General features: G+C 57.1%; 1 protein-coding gene across 7 annotated transcripts in view; it reads right to left on the minus strand.

Annotated features, from left to right (window-relative positions):
* Positions 1-3,022: 3,022 nt before the first annotated feature.
* Positions 3,023-15,603, minus strand: part of Sufu (SUFU negative regulator of hedgehog signaling) — a 129,641-nt gene continuing 117,060 nt past the window's right edge. For all 7 annotated transcript variants that reach the window (XM_004866447.4, XM_004866446.4, XM_021245639.2 and 4 more), the window contains 2 exons: positions 7,974-8,042; positions 3,023-5,697 (listed from right to left, as the gene is read on the minus strand). In XM_004866447.4, the coding sequence (XP_004866504.1) occupies positions 5,608-5,697; positions 7,974-8,042 (159 nt within the window). In that variant the 3' untranslated portion in view covers positions 3,023-5,607. The remainder of the gene's footprint in view (positions 5,698-7,973; positions 8,043-15,603) is intronic.

The following is a 15,603-nucleotide window of genomic DNA, read 5'->3' on the forward strand; positions in this document are numbered from 1 at the left end:
AAAGTTATGCACGTTATGTATTCCTACAGAAATACTTCATGGAATCCGTGTGTATAAAATAGCAATACAATGTCGCATGTAGCTCATCACTACAGTTCAGATCGGGGGATGCAGGGGTTTTCTGTAATGCTGCGGCCCTGCCGCCTAGAATGGGCCGAGCACAGCAGATGCCTGGTGAGTACCTGGTGGCTCCCTTCTCTCCACCCAGACTGTTTCTGGCTAATTCAGGCTGGACCGGTCACCTCGCCTCCATTCTCCCTTTCAAAACATTTTCCATGCAGGAGACTTCAGGCACGAGCCTAACACAAGAGCGTGATGCCTTAAGCCGTCCACTCCAGGCCATCTGAAGTCTAGGGTACCCAGGAAGTTTTGGGGCATGTGCCTGTTATTCCACCTGCCTAGAGAGCCTTTGGAAGAAAAGGCCCCTCTTTCGCTCATCCACATTCGCGAGAGTTAAGATTTGAGTGTAGACGTCACTTCTTCAGGAAGCCTTTTTTGATCTCCCCAGACAGCGTCAGACAGCTAAAATGACGGAGAGCCGGGCGTGGAGGTGGGCGCCTATGGTCCTAGCAACAACAAGTTCAAGGCCAGCCTGAATTACACAGCAAGACCCTGTCTCAAAAAACAAAACAAAGGATGGGGAATGGAGCCAGATGGCTCATGGTGTTATCTCATATAGACCTTGCAAAAACTATGAGACACAGGGGCCGGGGATTTAGCTCAGTGGTTCTGGCACCTGCCTTGCAAGCACAAGGTCCCCAGTTCAATCCCCAGTACCAAAACAACAACAACAAAAAGCTATGAGACACAGACACACGGCAGAAAGACGTTAGAGGCACAGATCAGGCAGAAGCCTGAAGCCACACTGGCTGTGGTGGTGGAGCTGGGGCAGGACCAAGATACTCTCCTGCCTTCCTCTTTCATGGCTCTTTCTTGTGTCTATTTCTGTGTCCCTCTGCCTGCCTGCAGATGAGCTCCTCTGGCAGGGCCTGTGTCTGTCTCCTGGCACAGTTTTTTTTTTTTGGTACCGGGGATCGAACTCGGGTCCTTGAACTTTCGAGGCTGGCGGCAGAACCACTGAGCTAAATCCCCGGCCCGGCACATGGGCTTTGAAAGAGCGGAGTGTTTTCCTGTGCTTACATTCCCAGAGTGGGCTGCAGGTGGGTAGAAGTGGAGAAACAGGAGCAGGGTCTCCTCGTTTCCTCTCCTGGCAGCTGCCACCCCAGTCACTCAGCTGGGCTGACACAACCCTGGACACCACCAGCAGCCACCTGCCCTCCCCATGCCCCCTGCCCTGGGTCTCTCTTGAGGAGCCTTCTCTGAGCATGGGATGAGTCAGTGCCACCACGCAGATGGCTGCCCCTCCCAGGCCATGACCTGGCCTACTCTGCCCTGCAGACCGGGCACAGGGCTCTTCTGCCCCGGTATCCCCGCCTCCTCCCTTTCCTGGCCTGCAGCTGCCCCAGAGCCTGGCAGGCTGGGCTGAGTCACTTCCAGTTCGCTTTCTCCTTGCAGCCACGGAGTCTGGCAAACCACTCAGCTGCCTGGCCTCGTGGCCCCGAGCCTGTGGCTCCCTCCTTGGGGCCCCTGACCCCCAGTGAGGCACAGCAGAGGGATGTTTTGGCCTTTCTGGGGGAGACAGTGGAGACCACATGAAAGTTCTCCCCTTCCTAGACCTAGGGACTGAGTCTTGGCTCTGGAGACCTGGTCTGGGGAGGGAACGCTTTTTCCAGAAACTGCCCACCTGGGGCTGTCTCCAGAACCACCCAGGCATAGGGTCTTGCTACTGTGCATTCTCTGGGGCACCCTAGCTCTGACCTTGGGTCTCTGTCACTAATCAGAATGGGATAGTGAGCCTGGCATGGTGGTGCACGCCTGGAAACCAAGCACTTGGGAGGCTGAGAAGGGAGGATCGTGAGTTTGAGGCCAGCCTGGGGTACTTATGGAGGCTCCATCTCAAAAAAAGGAGGGTCAGATAAGCGCCCCCAGCCCCAGGCAGCAAAGGGGCGGGGTGTGGCCTGGGCCACCCTAGGTTGTGGGCCTGATCTGGCCACGGGTGACTGAGGGCCTAGCAGGACCTACCCCACTGCTCCAGGGCCTGCCCTGCTGGAGTTCAGTGAGGTCACAGGGGAGGAAGGGGCCCTGACCTCCTCTCGGGACTCCTCTGGGCAGTGGTCTCAGAGGATGGAGGAGCATGAGACCCTATGACCCTACATGGGGACTGACTCCCCTCTCCTAGCCTGTGATGTCCCAGACCCCTCTTCAGCTCCAGCCTCATGGGAGGGTCAGAAGAGGGCCTGGCACTCTCCAGGACAGAAAACCAGGCCCAGCAGGATGGGAAAGAATGTGTGTGGCCCCAGGGGTGGTCCCACAGGTCCAGGAAGCCTGTCCGGGGGCAGATGCCCCGTGCCTGCCTCAGGGGCCCAGGCTGTTGGCCCCACACCCTCCAGCACTGGGCTTTGGACCACCCAGGTCCTGGGAAGCATGACGCCAAAGCCAGGCCTGGAGGAGCTGGTTGGCAGGGTCGGCTGGCCTGGGGCACCCAGTGGGGTGGCTGGATCTGAGATCGATCCTCCTTCCGGCCCTGGGTTAGGCCATGAGGGAAGGGCTGGCTGAAAGGGGACTCCCAACCTGGAGAGGAGGAACGGGGCCTTTCCTCACTTCTGAGGGTCTTTTTTTTTTTTTTTGGTACCGAGGATCGAACTTGGGTCCTTGTGCTTGCGCAGCAGGCGGTGAAACCACTGAGCTAAATCCCTGGCCCACTTCTGAGGGTCTTGGTGAAGGCTGGCAGAAGAGGAATGAAGTGGTGGGGAGGTCTTTCCCTGTCCACTCAAGTCTCCCTGCGCCCGTTCCCGCTGACCTGAGGAATGGAGACCCCGCCTGTCCTGCAGTCATTTCAGCAGCTATGGGACCACACGCCGCGGCACCCCTACATCCCCAACACTCTGGACCCCTCATGCAGTCTTCTAAGTGGCTGCTCCCCTAGTCCAGGCAGCCAGAAAGGAGCACTCGACCCAGGTACTTCCGCAAATACATTTAATGCACTTAGATTACACCGTAGAAGAGGGGCAGGGGATGACATCTAAGTGAGTCACTCAGAAATTCTTACAGAAGTCCCCGGGCTGGCGGAAGCCCCGGGAACCGAGTCGCCACTGACATTAAAAACGAATAGAAAAGTTTACAAAAGTCTGCTCATTGCAGTATTTGGGTACTGGTACAAAAGCAGGGGTCTTCCTACAGGGCTCCTGACTTGTAACAGGGACCCGGGCACCTGACCTGGTGTAGAGGTCCTGGAAGCCACAGAGGGAAGAACAGATAAAAATACAGTCTGGGAGCTCTTGACTGATCCGCCCCATAGGGGCCCTGACTTCAGGTTTCCTCCCTGCTCCCACACCACTGCAAAGCCCAGCCTCGCCTTCAGGCCTGGTCTGCAGAAGGCTCTGGCTCTGGACCTGCCCTCGCCCTTGGGAGGAAGACATGCAAGGCCCCAGAGCCCAGCAGACCTGAGGCCTCCAGGAGCCTCCCGGCCCTTCAGAACAGAACAGCGGCTGGTGCTGCCATGTTTACAGCCCACCCCAGAGCTGGGGGCCCAGAAGTCTGCTTAGGCTGGGGGTGCACAGCAGGTGGGGAGGCCCCTTCCCAGGAGGAGGCTGAGGGAGCCAACGTGCTGAGGGGATGACGGGGCCTGGCCCGCAGGACCGGGGATGTGCACGGGGTTCCCACGTGGTGGGAGCAGGGAGAGGTCCTAGACGCCCTGGGCTCTTCCTCTCAGAGCTTAGCTGCTGTTTCCTGCCGTCCCCGCTCTGCAGCCAGGGCCACTCTGCTAGTGGTACCAAGCCTCCAGGCTGGAGCAAACTGTTTACCAGATGCCTCACAGACCCATGGCAAAGTTTGCCTACCTCTCCCCAAGCCAGGCAGATGGAGGTTGGGCAACAGCAGCAGGAAGCCCTTGGGCAGGGCTCCAGGGAGAACCTGGGAGAAGCTGCTCAGGATGGCAAGCAATGGAGGCAAGTTGATGCCATCTCACCTCTCTGCCCCTGAAACATCGGAGGTGTCAAAGAAGGGCAAGGTTGCCACATGGGCAAAGGCCAGTAAGGGGCCTTCTGGAAAAATCCTCAGGGCATCAGGTCCAGAGAGGCTTGGCTCTCGGCAGCAGGACCTGGAGCGGCACCTCCCATATCTCCCAGCTGATCGCCCTGAATGCTGAGCGTTGAGAGTTCACAGCACAGCCCTGTGGTGCACAGAGGGCCAGGGGTGGGGGTGGGGCCCTTGGAGGTCCGATTCCGATCCTGCTCCCCCGAGAACCTGGCCAGGGCCCTCATGGCCCTTCAGCTGGATCTCTTTGGAGACCCTGCACCTTATGGACACTCCTGCTGGTGCCCCTGGTGGGGCAGGCCAGGGCAGGAGTCCTGCTTGGTCCCTGACAAAGTGCCTTTGCTTGGGAGAGGCCTGAAGGGTCCTCGTGAAGTAGCAGTTCCTTGAGTAGGGGGTGACTGGGGCTTGCTGATTCCAGGTCAGGAGTCGGAGATACCTCAAAAGGAACCCCCAAACCATAGGCCAGAGATAGGCTGGCTTCTGGAAGGCAGATTGTGAGATACAAGTACCAAGGACAACAGGAGGCCAGGATACAGGAGAGGAACAGGATGAGGGATGGGATGAAAGATGGGAAAGAATGGAAGGAAGGAGGGAGGCAGAGAGCTGTGTCAGCAAGATCAAAGTGAAAGAGTTGCAGAGAGGGTGAATTTTCAGTTTTTAATCAGCCAGAGTCCTGCATCCTGGGAAGCCCAGGGAATGAGGAAAGGAAGCCGGCTGGTCAGAGCTGCGGATCCAGGCCCCGAGAGCAGTAGGGTGGTCTGGGGCAGTGCGCCTGAGCCTCTCCCGGAAGGCCTACCTGGGGGTAGAGACCTGGAGACGAGGGTGTGACCACCAAGGGCCTGAGCCCTTAAGGGTCCCAGACCTTACAGGGCCCAGTTCCCTGGGAAAGCAGCAGCCCCTCTTCCCAGCCCGGCTAAAGCATCACCAATCTCCCTGGCCCCAGCTCCCGGAAGCAGCCTTCTGCTCTGGTGCTGTGTGGGGAGACAGAGCCCTAGTCCTGATCTCAGCAGATGAGGAAGTTCATCTGGGAATAAGGTTTGGTTTAAAAACATTATATACATGGCTTCTGGAAGTCTTTGCTGAGCAATAAAATACCATCTGGTTTCTACAAAATAAAATAAGGAAGAAAACCAAACATGATCGGAGGAATTGCCCTGTGGCCCGGTAGAAGTAGCCAGACCAGCCAGGGCTTGCCTGAGTCCAGCTGGGCATGCTGTGACCAGGCTGCGCAGCAGAAGGTGAGGACCGGAGCCTGTGGCCGCAGCGGGGAGGAAGGGTCTGGGATGCCCGCACTGGCCTGGTGGGGGAGGGGCTGGCCCCATGGCCCCAGCTGGGTGGGGGCCAGAGCTGGAAGCAAGGTGGGGTGGGTGGCCCATGCATGACATCCGCTGGGCTGCGGAGTCATCCTCACATTGTCCTTTTATTCCTGGGAGTCTTTCTTTGCAGCTGGTACGCCGGAAGTCACCAGGGAACACCTGAGCTCCCCTTGGCCCCTGCAGGGCCCAGCCCAGGCTAGTGCAGTGGACTGTCGAACACCACATCAGGGAGGATGGAGACTTTGAGCTTCTTTTCAGGCCAGCTGTACTCTCTGGGAAGTTTGAACTGTGGGGGAGCAAGCAGAGACCCAGCACACACATGGTGAGCAGACTCAGGCCTTCTGCCCACAAACTGCAGAAAGAAGCAAGGCTCTGTCCCTGAGGTCTGAGGCAAGACAGCCCCTTGGATGCCAGGCTCACCCTGGCAGGCCCAGGTGGGTGGCTGGGATCCAGCTGCTGGGGTGCCCTTGCTGCTGCTTCCCTTCTCCTTGCCATCACTCACTGGTGTGTGGGTGTGTGTGTGTGTGTGTGTGTGTGTGTGTGTGTGTGTGTTTTAGTTCTTTCTTGACTGTGACTGTGCTGACCTCCCTGCTGCTCACTTCCTTGGTTCTGCCTCCGGCCACAAGCATGTAAGGAATCTGCTCCCTGAGGCCCTGGGGCTGAAGGGTGGGGGGCCAGCTAGGGTGAAGATGCTACCGGGAAGAGGCTTGAGGTCTGTCACTGCCATGGCCTCGCTCTTTTCTTTCATGGCTTCTCTTTCTAAGGCTGATGTGGGAAAGACCCCAGAACCGATCCTCTGTGTCTTCCGCCCAAAGTCAGCCTCAGAGTCAGACTGCACTGTGGCCTTGGTAGGGGCAGAGGAGGAGGCTGAGCGTGGCCTGGGACTGGTGTGTGCTCTGAAAGAGCAAGTCCTCATCTGCTCCTGGGGTTGGAAGCTCAGGATGAGCCCTGTGTTGGCCCAGGAGAGCCCAAGGCCTTCCTCCCAGGAATCACTAACTGGCTTACAGTTTGGTTTCTCCCACTCACTGGGGGTTTCTGGGGAAGGGAGGGAAGAGTTGACATCCATTCCCTCTGGATTCTAAGACCTTGCATTTAGTATGGCACATTGGCTGGTCCCCAAGTGCTCGTGGACGTGGACTGAAGGTCTGTTTTTATTTTACTTTACTTATTTTTTGCAAGGCTGGGGATCAGACTCAAGGCCTAGTGCACACTAGGCAAGTGCTCTGTGGCTGAGCTACATCCCCAGCCCAGGACTGCCTCTTGACGCCCACTGTCTCAGGCCAGGCCACACGTCAGGGCCGGGCCGGGTGGGAGGGAGAGAACAAGGCTCTGAGCCTGCTGGGAGCTGGGCTGGAGGTCTGACACATCCTGCTGGCTCGCTCTATCCTCCCTGATGGGGACTCTCCACGCCAGGACAAAGTGGAGACTGGGGCAGGGTGTGGGACAGCTTCTGGACAGGAAGCCAAAGGGAAAGAAGTGGTTTTTAGTGGCCTACTTCCCTAGACTCCCCCAGCTCCTGTCCCTTTCGCCTGGACCGTCTCCCTGCCACCCTCAGCACCCAAGCTCCCAGCAGCAGTCTGGTGCAGTGTGCCCAGGGTGAGAAGGACTCTCGAAGCACTTCTGGGCAGCTGGCTCTGGTCTAAGTGAATAGGGCCTGAGGCGACTGGTGGGCCAGTGTGGACGCTTGGGGATTTTGTGATGCACGATGAGTGAATTCATCAGGCTGCAGCCCAGAAGACAGAGGACACACTGGGCCACCGGGTGCCTGGCTCTCAGCAGCCCCAGCCTCCTCAACCCCGGGCCTCCGCCTGCTGCCTGAGGGTGGTGGGGAGCCCTCCCCACCCTGCACTTCCTGGCACACAGGGCACGGGAGGGGCCAGAAGGGCTTCCAGAGGCCGGGCAGCTTGCTAATGTTCCATTGAGGCCAGGAAGGCTCAGGTCCCAGTGGGGTGCCGGTTAGGAGGCGCAGGGGGAGGGAAGGGACTTTCCAGTATGAGGTAAGTCCCCACACACGAGGGTGAGGGTGAGGGTGCCGGGAACAAGGAAGAAAAACAAAGGGGATCGTGGGCTCCATTCCTGGGCCCGAGAGAAGCAGCCAGGGGACGATATGACCCCACCTGGCCTGCCAGCCCCTCAGGCCCCCAGCTGGCCAGGAACAGGCAACTAAGGGGAGGCTTACGGCTGAGAGGAAGGAATGGACAGTGGCTCCTGGGTGGCCCGGGGCCTCACTGCCCACCAGAACTCCCTGGTGGAATGCTCTCTGGCAGCAGACATGGGCTTTCTGTTCAGAACCTGCCAGAGAACAGCAGGGGCTGGGGAGAACTCGGACTGGCCTGTGCGCCCTGGCTGCCTCTTCAGTGAGGTTCTCAGGGCCGGCTATTCAGTTTGCTGGGGGGTGGGGGTGGGGCGGAGACGGGAGCCGTTCAACACTCCTGGGGGCTCCCCTCCAGCCAGCCCCACACCACAGGCAGCAGCCGACAGACAGACACTCGTGCACATGCATCACAGGCATGTGCTCCTGAAGAGTGGCCCCACAGTGACAGTGAAATCAAACAGGCTTACTTCCTCTGGAGAAGTCAAATCTTCTAAGTCTTCCAACATTTTCTCTACAAACTCTTCGGTCAAAAGAATCTAGAAAGAAGGCATAGGGCAGGCCTTTATTACCGTTTTTAGGTAGATAGTCTGTTTACCTGCTGCGGGCAACGACTCTTCCTGGGCCAACCGGCTCCAGGGACGGAGGCGGTGCTGGACCCCTTCCCTCCTGCCTATTCCCAGCACCTCTCCCCACTGCCTGGCTTGGTCAGTGAGGCAGACAGCGGAAGGGTCAGAGGATGGGAGGGGCAGGGGACATCTGGAGGGTGGGCAGTGCTGGGCCCAAAAGGGAGATGGCAATTGGTGGGGGAAAAGCAAGACACAAATCTTTTCTGCCTGTTCAGGCCTCCTGCCTGAGGCAGGGCAGCAGCGGGAGTGGAGAAGAGCCACTGTCAGGCCCTCCTTGCCGCAGAATACAGCCCCTGCCCTTGGCAGGACAGAAGGCATCGTCTGACTGGGTCTGGAGATGCCCAGAGGGAACCCCGAGTGCCTGAGCTGCAGGATTCTGGGACTGTGGCCCAAACTCCCACTGTAGACGGTGTAAGGAACGCAGTCTCTCCACAGAGTCCACACGCGCTCAGCCTGCCCCCTCGCCCTGCCCTGCCGGCCCATTCAGCCTCTGAGTTTTCTTCTCTTTTCTTTCGACACAGGTCTGTGTAGCTTAGTTTGGCCTTAAACTTGTGGTCCTCCTGCCTCAGCCTCCCAAGTGCTGGGACTACAGCCTATGCCACCACGCCTGCTGGCCCTGAGCTCTTCAGGACTTCTGAGGCACCTCTCCTCTAGGTTCCTTCCAGCCTCCCACTCTGCTGCTTTAGCCTGCCTGACACCTGTCACCTCGTGCTTTCATGTCACCGTCTGGCCCCACTATCGGACGGCGCAAACACCACACCCAGTGTTCTGAGCCAGTGGGGTGATGGCCACAGGCCCTGTAGCAGGCCTTCCTCAAACTGGCAGCCCCTTCCCACCACTCCTCCAGGCCAGCTGATGGGCCGGCCAGGTCCCCCATGCTGTACCTCAAGACCTGGCCCCTCAGGCCTCTCATCTTCCAGGCTTTGAGCCCGGCCTGTCCTCTGTCCTGCCCACAGGGGCTGCCCAGCTTCCCAGGCTGTGGCTCTCCCTGCCTTCCACCTCTGCCGAAGACCCTGGGTCAGTGGGGTGGGAGGCCAGGCTGAGGGGCTCCTGTGCGAAGGATGGGGGACCACGCACACGGGAAGACACCCATCGGGCTTCCCTGGGGAGCTGTCTGCTCTAGTAACACAACTTTCCACACTGTGAGACGAAGTGGCAGAGAGGGTGAGTGGAGTCAGGAGGGACTTTGGGGGTAGGATGGCCCTTAAAGGAAGGGAGCTGATGGGGTGGGGGCATCACATGAGAAAACCACCCCCACCCAAGCAGAAAAATCACCATCATACCAGGGCTTTTCAGTCTCCTTATAGACAAGAAAACTGAGGCACAGATAGCTTACAGCACACAGCTGTGGGGCTGAGACAAAACTATTCCAGCACACTGGGCTGGACTCTGTCTTACATATTTCTTCCGAGCCCTGAACTCTTAGCTCCAGGACACTCACTCCTGTACTCGGCTGGCAGCTCATTTCCTAGGGGACCGGCCCCTCCCCTGGCTGACAGCACCCATCCCTCAGTCAGGGACAAGCAGCTCTGATTGCTGGGCCCTGAACCCTCACGGAAGTTTCTGTTCCAGGAGTGCAGGCCTCAGGTGGAGACAGGAGCAAGGCTTAGAGTCAGAGGGCAAAGCCAGCCTAGGGGAGCGCCCACTACAGTGTCCCCGCTTCATTCTTCCTCCAAGCCTCCAGGGTGGACAGCAGATCTTGCTGGGCTGCAGCCACAGCCAGTCACAACCAGCCCTCCTGAGGCCTACGCCGTGGTCCTTTAACTCTTGTATCCCAAGGGTAAACTCCTACCCTCAAGGCCAGCATTTCTCCATCAGTTACCACCAGTCTGCTTGAGTAGTATAAAAGTCACATTCACATTTTCTGCATTTCTGGGGCTTGCTGCCATCTCTGCAAATGGTAGCACAAACACAAGCAAACCTCAAACCCAGTCATGTCACAATGGCTCCAGTCCGGGCCACACTGGACTCACTTTGAGCCCACAAATAATTCGGAGGGAGTGGCTTTGTGCTAGGCAGTGGTAAGCAGGTCTGGGGTGAGGGGGCCTTTCGGGCCTTGGCCACCCAGTGCGACCTACAGGGAAGGTGGTGCCACTGGCACTTAGTTCCGAGCCAGTTGCTCTGACAGAGGCCTGGGATTGGTGCTGAGAAAGGGTGAGCTGTGGGGGCTTCTAGCAGAGCCACCACCAAGTGTGGCTCCATCTGTGTGGACTCATTTTGTACTCGGTGGGGGGAAGTGATGGCAAGACCCCAAAATGGGGAAAAATCCTAGCCACTCCTCCATTTTCACTTTTGCTGATTTGCTGGTTCCTGCTGGAAACCTCACATTATTTTTTTTAAAAAAAACTAAAGGGGAAAATTGTACATGAAATCTGCACGATATTAAGGATGACATTCTCTACAAAGAAATATGACAGACTGTCATAGCTCCAGGCACCTAATTTAATTTCCTTTGGGAGTTAAACCTTAGAAGCCTGGATTGAACAAACAGGCCCTGTTCTTTGTGTATTTCCGAGCGGGAGCTGAGAATGCTAACAGATCCTATCATCAGGACACTGGAGATGGACAGCCGAGATGCGGCAGCTCCTGGGTGCACACAGGGAACAGACGCACTGTTGTGAGGCGGCTGTGGGAAGCGCCTGTGCACGTCTGGGACCCGGGCTCCTTAAGCTCCCTGGGTCCCTGTGGAGCGGCCTGGCTCAGCTGCAATCAAATGGGGAATGGCACAACAGTGACACTTATTTCACAGAGTCCCACGGAGGTCCGAAAGGGAGAGGACGCCCTGCCCAGTCTGCAGGAAAGTGGGTGCCAGGAGGGGCAGGAGACGGCCTGCAGGACTCCAGCATGGAGGTGGCTGGTGGTGTGGAGGAGGCTTTTCCTGTTTGGAGAAAGTGCCCCACCTCCAGAAGCCTGCACTCAGGGCTGACTTTCTCTTTCTCCTCTGATGCTGATGGGGGAGATAAAGGTAGATTTGGCCTCTACCAATGGCCTGGAAAACCAGGAATCCCACTCCCAGCCAGCCCACATCCCCAGGCCACACGCTGAGTTCAAGGGGACTGGAGCGCCAAGGGTCACAGACACAGCCTCAAACACTCAGGCTGCAAAGAAGCCCGCCACTGCCAAGGTGGTTTGTAAGTGCGGCCAGTGCGGAGATTTCTAGGTCAGCCCGATGAGTGCACACTTTATAGTTCCTCTCTGAAAAAAACAAACAACAACAAAACAGTTCCTCTAGACTAGATAAAGGCAACAGAGACGATGACAATAATGATGAGGATGACCACTTATACTCGCACGCACGAAGAGCAGGCTATAAAACGCTTAGGTCTGTGCACAGAGCCCTTGGGGAGAGGAGACTCCTAAGAAAGATGAGCAGCATACTCCCCTCTGAGGCTTTTGAAAGCACGGAGATGCGAGGAGACACAAGCTCCTGAGTCAGAGTACCAGGGCGAGACCAAGTTATCCTGGGAGGCCTTGGTGGATGAGCACTGGGCCCCGAGGGGAAGGGAGTGTGGGCACAGCCTGACCAGGGGTTGATGGCTACAGCGCCACCACCATCTAAGCAGCTGAGCCGTGAGGGGAGCGGCGGGCTCCTGCTTTGACCACAGAGGGTGCTTGGAATCTAAGCCAGCAAATTACTCCAGTGGGCTCACACCGGCTGCCTTAGAACAGCCTGGATGGTTGGTGGTCAGGGAGGACTATCAACAACCTTTCAATTCCCCAGGCCCCAACAAGTCCCAGAAAGGAACCTGAAAAGCGGCCTTTTGTCTGTGCCTGCCCGGGGCCCAGTGCAGGCAGGGACCCAGCTACTGCAGATCTGACGTGATTCAAACGTCTGTGGACGAAGATATTTCTGAGTGGCTGACGATGCCCACTCCTTCCCCTTGGTATGACAAGCCACACTTTGTCCAGGGCCTTGTTTGCTCTTTGTGTTGACACGCTGTTCTTGCTTCCCATCAAGTTTGCCTTTCTTCTCCCTCCCTTTCCTTCTCTCAGGGAAGCAAATGTGCTGTTTACAGTGGCTGGGCTGGCCAAGGGGCCACGCCGGCACCCAGAATGCCAGTGGAGGAGGAAGGAACAAGCAAGCAGTCCTGGCTGCTATGTCCCTCCTCCCCGCCCAGGCCAGACAAAAGCCAGAAACACCCTGCAGGCAGCCCTCAGCCGCACCAGGAGGGGGCACACCCGTGTGCTTGCGGGCAGTGGGGGCCCAGTGGGGCCTGCAAGAGGCCTCACTCATGTATTTCCTGTCCTCAGTGGGTGGCGTGAAGCAGGCTCAGACTCCTGCTCCAGCTGTTTGTTGCTGGGGACACAGTGGGAGTTAAAGTCCTGTCCCTCCTCAGGCACACTGCCAGACTTTACATCTTACAGGCCTAGCCCCGCACAGTGAGGTCTCCAGGGACAACAGGTGTGGCCAAGGAGGATGGTGGCCACCACAGAGGAGCTGCCCAGGGCCTGAGCCAGGACTCCCACATCTCCTCTGCACAGGTTCAAAGGGTGGGTGTGGGCGGGAGACTGCAGGGCTGGTCTGGAGGCCGTGTCTGTCCCTGGCTTTGGGAGAGCTCGGCAGCGATTCCTGCAGACCTGGCTGGCAGCAGCAGAGCCCACTCCTCACAGCTGCTGGGTGTCTTCTCCCAAGCCCAGGGCCTCCCTTTGGGGCTGCTCGGGAGTGGCTGGGCCTGGGGCCACTACCTAGGTGAGCTGTCAGACACCACACACCTGAGAAAGCCTTACAGAGCCTACGAAGATATATATCCTCCTGTTTGGTGATGTGAGCCCTGTGACCTTGGGCTTGGGACTTCTCCCCTTCAGCTTGCCTGGCTGGGCCAAGCTCTGCTCACAAGACTGACATCCAAGGACAGCAGCCTCTGGGTGCAGGGACATGGGGCAAATAGGCAAGGAGGACCTTGGTAGCATCTCAAGACCCTCTTGCAACACTCGAGTTGGACGGGTTTTCCAACCCCAACGAGGGTGAGCACAGGGGCAGGGCAGATGGGAAAGTGTGCCTGTGTAGAACTGGAGCTGCTCTGGCTTCTTCAGCTCCTCCCATGCGCACCCTGCTCTTCTGTGCACTGGGGTCCTGACTCTCAGAGAGGGCAGGAACAAGTGCCAGGCCCGGAGGAGCAGGCAAAGGGGCCTCTCTGGAGCCATTCCACAGGTTCCTTAGCCCTCCGCCTCCGCCTCTCCCTCTCAGCCTCTCCCCTGTCACTCTTTCCCCATGCATGCAGGGTGTCTGTACCTTGCTTTCCACCCAGGAGATAACAGGTCTGGGCTGGGAGCCAGAGCAAGGTGCCAAGGCTGTGAGTGAGGCCTCCCAAGCTGATGCAAGAAAGCCCTCCCTGCCTCTCCTGCTTCACTAGGACTCACAGGGAGTTCGAGCAGCGAAGAGAACACAAGTCTCGGTTTCTCTACATCCTGGGCCTGCTGTATTCAGCTCCTTTCTGCTCCTCTGCCCCCAACAGGCTGGACACAGGCCCTAGGAGACACCCCCGGCCTGGGAGCCTGAATGAGAGATGCCTCAGTGCTGGGTTCTCCCAAGGGGCCTGGGGCCCTTCTTGGTGTGGCAGAGTGGGCCCCACCTGTGCCTTGAAGTCTAATCCTAGGCTCCAAGAATCCTGCAGATTCCCAGGGTGACAGCCGCACCCCAGGAGAGACCTAGAGGGTCACAAGTCATTACAAGCCCGAGTTCCCACAAGTTAAGGAGCTCCTGTGACCACAGAGGCAGGACCGTAAAGGGGAAAGTGAGCTGGCCTGAAGAGGCAGAAAGTGCTGACTGCTCGCGGGGAGGGAGGAGGGCTGCTGTGGGCATTGGCTCCAGTGCCGAGAACCCGGCTGGCTGGTGCAGGGTGGGAGTTTCCTGGAGCTCTTTGCAAAGGGCCTGAGAAACCCCTTGGTGATTGAGGGTGCGAGGCTGGGATGTGGGGCCTCAGCCAGCCACCCCCAGAGTTCTCCTGTGAGCAGGCCCGTGGTGGACCACACTAATGAGCCCACAACACAGGCCTTTGATGAAGCAGCTCCCTGCACAGCGACTTTATTGAAACATGCAGAGGCCAGCGGCTCGTTCTCACTGCTCCCTGGTTCCCTGGGCAACAGCCCACGGGTACCAAGTGCCCCAGCTCACTGAGGGACTGCCAGGGAGGGAGGGGGTTGGGAATGCCAGGAGCCAGGGGCTCAGGGGTTTGGGATTTTTGATAGGGGTTCAGACGCTTCCTTCTAGATGACCGAGGGCCACACTTTGACACCTGCCAGGGCACCTGAGAACTGGTGATGCTGATCACCCCACCCCTCAGGGAAGCGAGCCACCCAAGGGCTTGGCAGGACTCTGAGGGCAAGGTCAGAGTTGAAGATGTGACATAAAACTGGATGGACTTTCTTCTTGAGTTCAGGGAGACCCCACTCCCTACTTCCCCCCAAAATGCATGTGACCCCTCAATACACACACAGGGCCTATGAGGACACGATGTCAGCTCCTGGAATGACAACCTGAGAACCCCTGGGTTGGGGTCCCCTGCCCTGTTCCCACCTCCTACTTCCCCATCAGCTGTGCCAGGGGAGCAGCCAGCACCCTCCTGTTCTTGGCAGAGACTGTGTCCACCTGGGGGATTTCCACTTGTGCTGGGCTAATTTCAAATGTTACACTTCAGAGCTTTTGCTACAGTAACTACCAACACCAGGTGGACAGAAATCTAATGCTACCAAGTGGGACTTTTAAAATGTATTTATAACTTTATGGTCCAAAGTAATTTTGTTATGAAACAATGTAATAACATCAGTGGAAAAAGGCAAGATAATTTATGGAACACAATATCCCTGAAGCACTAGCTTCAGCCGAGTCTGGGGAGCGCGGTTGGTGCCCTTTGTTTGCTGTTTGTTTTAATTAAGGGTTAGGGTTTTGGTGGAAGGGAGGAGGAAGCTAGCTTGGAGAAAGAATTCTGCAAGCAGACAAAATATACTGACAAACATGTTCATATCAAGAGTATATATGCTTTGCAACTCCAGACACACTCAACAACCTCATCTTTGACAAAGGAGCCAAACACCTTCACTGGAAGAAAGATATCCTTTCTAATAAGTGGTGCTGGAAAAACTGGCTTTCTACATGCCAAAGACTGAAACTAGACCTGTATCTTTCACCATGTACTAACCTAAATCAAAATGGATCAAAGATCTAAACTTTTTTTTTTTTTTGGTGCCGGGGATCGAACTCGAGTCCTTGTGCATGCGCAGCAAAGCAGGCGGCGAAACCACTGAGCTAAATCCCTGGCCATTTTTTTTTTTTTTTTTTTGTGGTACTGGGGATTGAACTCAGGACCTTGCACTTGTGAAGCAGGCACAGTGCCACTGAGGTCAATTTCTGGCCCCAAATATCTAAGTATTAAAACAGAAACACTAAATCTGCTGGAAGACAAAATAGGTAGAAGCTTGAGGACACAGGAGTAGGCAAAGACTTCATGAATAAAACCCAGACCGCCCGGAA

Source organism: Heterocephalus glaber, unplaced genomic scaffold, assembly GCF_053883595.1.
Source record: "Heterocephalus glaber isolate CG9 unplaced genomic scaffold, H.glaber_assembly_v1.0 deba00001498, whole genome shotgun sequence".
Lineage (NCBI taxonomy): Eukaryota > Metazoa > Chordata > Mammalia > Rodentia > Bathyergidae > Heterocephalus > Heterocephalus glaber.